At 36.2% G+C, this 5483-nt stretch overlaps 1 protein-coding gene across 1 annotated transcript; it reads right to left on the bottom strand.

Moving 5' to 3' along the window:
• Positions 1–1332: 1332 nt before the first annotated feature.
• Positions 1333–3468, bottom strand: zgc:162730 (uncharacterized protein LOC564559 homolog). The gene is made up of 2 exons (XM_051665992.1): positions 3332–3468; positions 1333–3159 (listed from the first exon to the last, which is right to left on the bottom strand). The coding sequence occupies exons 1-2, from the start codon at positions 3362–3364 to the stop codon at positions 2194–2196; spliced, it is 999 nt and encodes a 332-aa protein (XP_051521952.1). The 5' UTR covers positions 3365–3468; the 3' UTR covers positions 1333–2193.
• Between the last annotated feature and the right edge of the window lie 2015 nt (positions 3469–5483).

The raw sequence follows: 5483 nt of genomic DNA, 5'->3' as shown, positions 1-5483 counted from the left end.
ATACAGAAAATATATACATTCTATTATTATAAAACAATAGCACATCGATATATCAAAATGACAGTTGTTATGGAATCACATCAATACTGAATTGCGTCAACATATTTATAATGTACAGTCTATTTTATAAACAGCTACTGTCATCATCCACCAAATTTAGCTAACAGCTATTGATAAAGCTGGCTAGCTAGCTAACGCCGAAATAGGCTATCATATAAATGCAGTCAATGTATAATGCAAAGAAAAGTGATTACTTCAAACTACAGTCTCGTATAGTCAGACCTATATCCACAATTTGTTTTAGCCCTGTTCCAGCACTGGAGAGTATTGTTTATTGTTAGTTTATGTTAAGTAATGTTGTTAACTAATGTTAACAAATGGAACAAATGGAAGCAAAGTGTTACCAAAGAATGTTGCTAGGCAACATTTGTTAAGCTTGTTTTTCATCTTTTTCACTATTCATTGTATTGTATTTAACAAATAAAAATAAGTAAAAAATAGAAAATAAAAGAATATATAGCGTTGATTCAAATATGTTTGCACTGTATATTTTGATGTATTTTATTATACTTGTACTGGTCAATGAACAGGTTAGGGAGGCTGTGGTCAGTTAAACATTAAGAGTTATGTATAAAGGAAAATGTTTCTTAACTAACCTCATGCATGAGTTCTGGTAACACAGAGGTATGGCAAACATTACAACATTAATGTTATTGGTTTAATAACATATTTGCATATTTCCCATTGCTTTAATAACCTTCAAGACAAGGAGAACAGGAAGTAACAATATGAATACATATAGATTGTATTACTCCTTTTTTGTCAGTGTGCTAAATGTAATAATTTTTTTTTAGCTTTTAACAAGGAGGACACAGGACGTGGCAATATAGGCTTATGTAATGCTTGAGAATGTGCATGATTTTGTAATGGCTGATACGATCTTATGCACTCCATTAAACTGGCCCACTCATAGACCTAGAAGTTGACAGTGTAATTTACAGTGATTGTAATCACCATGGGTAGTTGTCTGGAAGAAGCAGACTGGGTCAGATCTTAATGTTGTTTTGTGAAATACTCTGTACGTGCCAAATATGACCTTAATCCAGGTCCTAATATTTACAAAACAGTATTTCTTCTAGGAAGGTGATGGGCTGATTCTGAAATGTAAGCAGTTATGTGGAGAACACTTGTGGCATGCAATGCTTTCACTGTAAAGATGATTATATGTTGTGATTTGGTTGTATGGTGTGTTTGCTATAGAAAACACCGTGAAGTTCATAATACTCCATGCTGCCTGCACACAACACAAAGAAAACAAACAGAACAACTGTATCAAATGTTTTTTTTTTCCTCCACAATTTGCATTTTTTATTTTGTTTAATTGAAAAAAAAAATATATATATAATAATAGTTTCCATCATTTTGTGTCAACATCTTACATTTTCAAAGACTATGACACATGCTGATAAATAAGTAAAAAATACATTGCTGTAACTTCAATAAATACTTAATAAATATATTAGTTAGGTCTAAAAAAAAAAAAAAAACATTGTAAATGAAGCGATCTACTCTACAGAAATACTGTACTGTTACTTTCCCTGATGAAAGACAAGTTTCCTTGAGTAAGGACCCAAGCAGGGTTGTCAAAACATTATACAACTTGACAGGTCTTGTCCAATATAAATATATAGTTTCATGTTTGTTTCATAGGTTTCTTGTACAAAACAGGTACCTAACATCATAATGCTTTGGTTAAAATGCTACATGGAAACATTCTCCCAGTATACATTTGTAAAGTGCATTTCTTTATGAGTGAATGTATGGCCATTTTCTCAAGTTTGTCACATTGCTGGTTGATATATACTAGCTATATATAAATTTTTCCATTTATAAAATACAGATATAAATGGTTGTCTGCTTACGCCACAAGCGTTGGTTATGATATTTTTAAGGCACCTGTCTGTCAATGCTTATTGCCAAACAACGCTGAAAAGAAAAATCAAATGGAAGACAATATCACAGAAAATACACCGGTATAAACATTGGCCTTCTTAGCTTTGGAGGGCAGCTTGGTATCAAAAAAAAATCTCCTTTAGCAAGTACATAATAAATTAACAGTATTAAGACTCGTAGCAAATTATTTTGAATCATTTTGATTGGAAAGGAATCATGAAAAAGTCTTTCGGATGAGTTTTAGTCTGAGAGAGACATCCGCGTGAACACAGACAGACGTTTCCCGCTCGTGCCGTCGAATGTGGGAGACTCGGAGCCGCTCGAGCTGCCGGTGCTGCTGTAACTTTCACGGTCTGACAGCGAATCATCTGAGGGAAAGCGCTGCAGGTTGCCCGTCACGAAGCCTTTGTTTCGGTCTTCTTTCATGTAGAGTCCGTTCCCGGAGGTCTGGACGTTATTTCCGTGTCCACAGAAACACCGTGACTGAGGCTCTGCCGGGAAGGGCGTGTTGCTGTGGATTTCTCCGCTACCGTAACGGCCGAAGGAGAACATTTCAGGGGAAGAGTCGGTGAAGACGGGGGATAAGATGTCAGCTGGAGGAGGGGAAACCGAGGGCGCGCGAGTGAAGCTCAGAGGCTCGTATAAAGTCGGGGGAGAGCTACTGCGAGGTCCAGAGAAACCGGCGAAGCTGACACTTTGGCGGAGCAGACGCGGATGCTGGTCACCGGGAGTCTTCGCCCCGGCCAGAGGGCTTCTCTCCTCGTGAATGAAGTGACAGCGGTATCCGTAGGGACAGTATCCAAACTGGTAAAAAGTGCGACATTCCTGAGTTTTGTATTTCGGGTGGCGGTAAAGACCTCGCAGTTCACTTTCGCCGTGAGCAAACTGACATTTGCTACCGTATTTGCAGCTGCCGTGCTCCTGAAAGCTTCGGCATAGTTCGGTCTTGTATCGGTTTGAGGGCAGAGGTTCAAATCCGGGCGGTGGGGGGACGTTATGGGGCTTCATCTTGAGACAGCTGTCAGTCAGACTAATGGATCGGTCTGGTTTGAAGGGATACTGGGGTTTACTCAGCGCTTTGTCGCTCCAGCTGTCCCTGGACCAGCCGATGAGCTCGTCGGTGAGCCGCTCAGAGCTGATGCTCTTCGATGGCAATGGACGGGAAATGTGAGTGAACGAGTCATCTAAACCCAGGTTGATCAGATTCTGTAAAAGAATCAAAACAAGTCAGCACACTTCAGTTGGCTTGCGTCAAAATAGTTCAAGAACATGGAAATGATGCCACGTAAATTTGGATTAGAAGTCCCCAAATGAAAGCAAAACAAAAGTTTTATGCACTCATATGTAATTATTAATGTTAAATGTTTATTGAACTTACCCTTAGGAGACTTTCGCCCAGCGTATCGGACATAATGAAGTGTTGTTTGAGCCCAGAATGTTACTATCAGACCTGTTGACTTACCGCTAGTAGCCTTACGCTGTTTTCAAGAGCGCTCGTTTGCATATTTATTCTATCGCGAAAAAGTAGGCGGGGCGATATTCCCGTACGCCGCTCCCACCCACAGTCGACTTTTTTAGCCAGTGGCAAAAAAAAAAAAAAAAAAATGTTTAAGTTTCACCGACAGGCAAAACAAGAGTGTATATATATATATATATATATATATATATATATATATATATATATATATATATATATATATATACATATATCCGCTTCTACCACTTGTGGCCATGATGAGAACTGAAAATGCAGAAAATATATGATGAAAAAGCAAATAATAATAATAATAATAATAATAAAATTAAAAGCAGTTTTGATGTCTAAATTGATACAAGAGTATATAAAACAATGTTTTTGACATTGTGTAATGTGTCTGTGTAAGCAAACAAGAAAAAAAAAAGAAAAGTGAGTCACTTCACTTTGCATAGATAGGGTTACTTTTGAAATGTATTTCACTACAGATTACAGAATACATGCTATAAAATGTAATTTGTAACGTATTCCGTTAGATTACTCAAGGTCAGTAATGTATTCTAAATACTTTGGATTACTTCTTCAGCACTGGTAGATTTTTTCACTTGTTTTGACTATAAAAACTCTGCCAGTACAGTAAGACAAAATACACATGTTAAAAATACATTGTCTGAAAAACCTAAATATCTTATGCGGTGTTGTTTCTAAAACAAGATTAATCAAATTGATCTTGTTTTAAGGATTTTTAGATATTTCTACTGGAAAACAATACAAATATTATTATCAAGAATATAATTTTTGCTCTAATATCAAAGGTCTTACTAGAAAAAAAGAAATTATGATCTAACGTGAATTTTCTTGATAAAAAAATATGATCGTGCCTGGTAACGTGCATGTAAAATGGCTAGAAATAGCATTTTAGCTTAGCGTAAAGCTGACAATTTACACAAAGTTTATTTTTATTTCTTCTGCTCCAAACTTACTTCTCTGTGTGCTCGTATGAATGTAACACATCATATGAAAGTGTTTTACTGCTGTTCAAATGCTCTTTGGATCGCATCATTTATATGTATAAATGTTTTCCATCTGAAAGGATTAAATATTAAATGAAACAAATGACAATAAAATGCAAAGTAATCTCTTCAGTAATCAAAATACTTTTTGAATGTAACTGTATTCTAATTACCAATGATTTAAATTGTAACTGTAGTGGAATACAGTTACTTATATTTTGTATTTTAAATACGTAATCCAGTTACATGTATTCTGTTACTCCCAACCCTGCTCACTGAACACTTTATTATTGGAACACTATGGTCCTAATAAAGTGCCCGATGTGGTCTCCTGCTGTTGTAGCTCATCCATGTCAAGGTTCGATGTGTTTTGTATTCTGAGATGCTATTCTGCTCACTACAATTGTACGGAGTGATTATCTGAGATACCGTAGTCTTTCTGTCAGCTTGAACCAGTCTGGCCATTCTCTGTTGACCTCTCTCATCAAAAAGGCATTTCCGTCCACAGAACTGCCACTCACTGGATGTTTTTTTGTTTTGTTTTGTTTTTTTTTTGGCACCATTCTGAATAAACTCTGGAGACTGTTGTGTGTGAAAATCCCAGGAGACCAACAGTTACAGAAATACTCAAACCAGCCCGTCTGGCACCAACAATCATGCCATGGTCAAAATAACTGAGATCACATTTTTCCCCCATTCTGATGGTTGATGTGAACATTAACTGAAGCTCCTGACCTGTATCTGCCTGATTTTATACATTACACTGCTGCCACAGATTGGCTGATTAGATAATCGCATGAATAAGTAGGTGTACAGGTGTTCCTAATAAAGTGCTCAGTGAGTGTATATGATGTCAAAGTGTTATTTTAGAGAATTACCTTTCATTCATAATGTTCATAAAAGAAAATCAATCTTTAAATATTAGAGTTGTTAAAAAAAGTTTAGAAGTACACTCCTTTGTATATGTCTTTTTTTTTTTTTTGTCCATTATCTTTAACAGTAACACTGTACATTTTAATATCTACAATGAAAACACACGATAG

Source organism: Myxocyprinus asiaticus, chromosome 31, assembly GCF_019703515.2.
Source record: "Myxocyprinus asiaticus isolate MX2 ecotype Aquarium Trade chromosome 31, UBuf_Myxa_2, whole genome shotgun sequence".
NCBI classification, from domain to species: domain Eukaryota; kingdom Metazoa; phylum Chordata; class Actinopteri; order Cypriniformes; family Catostomidae; genus Myxocyprinus; species Myxocyprinus asiaticus.
This window is presented reverse-complemented; position numbering and strand designations above follow the sequence as displayed.

Excerpts from the sequence above, each read along its gene's own strand:
- zgc:162730 (XM_051665992.1), bottom strand. The coding sequence starts at position 3,364 with ATGTCCGATACGCTGGGCGAAAGTCTCCTAAGG. Across the intron at positions 3,160-3,331 it reads TGGGCGAAAGTCTCCTAAGG|AATCTGATCAACCTGGGTTT; the intron begins GTAAGTTCAATA and ends ATTCTTTTACAG.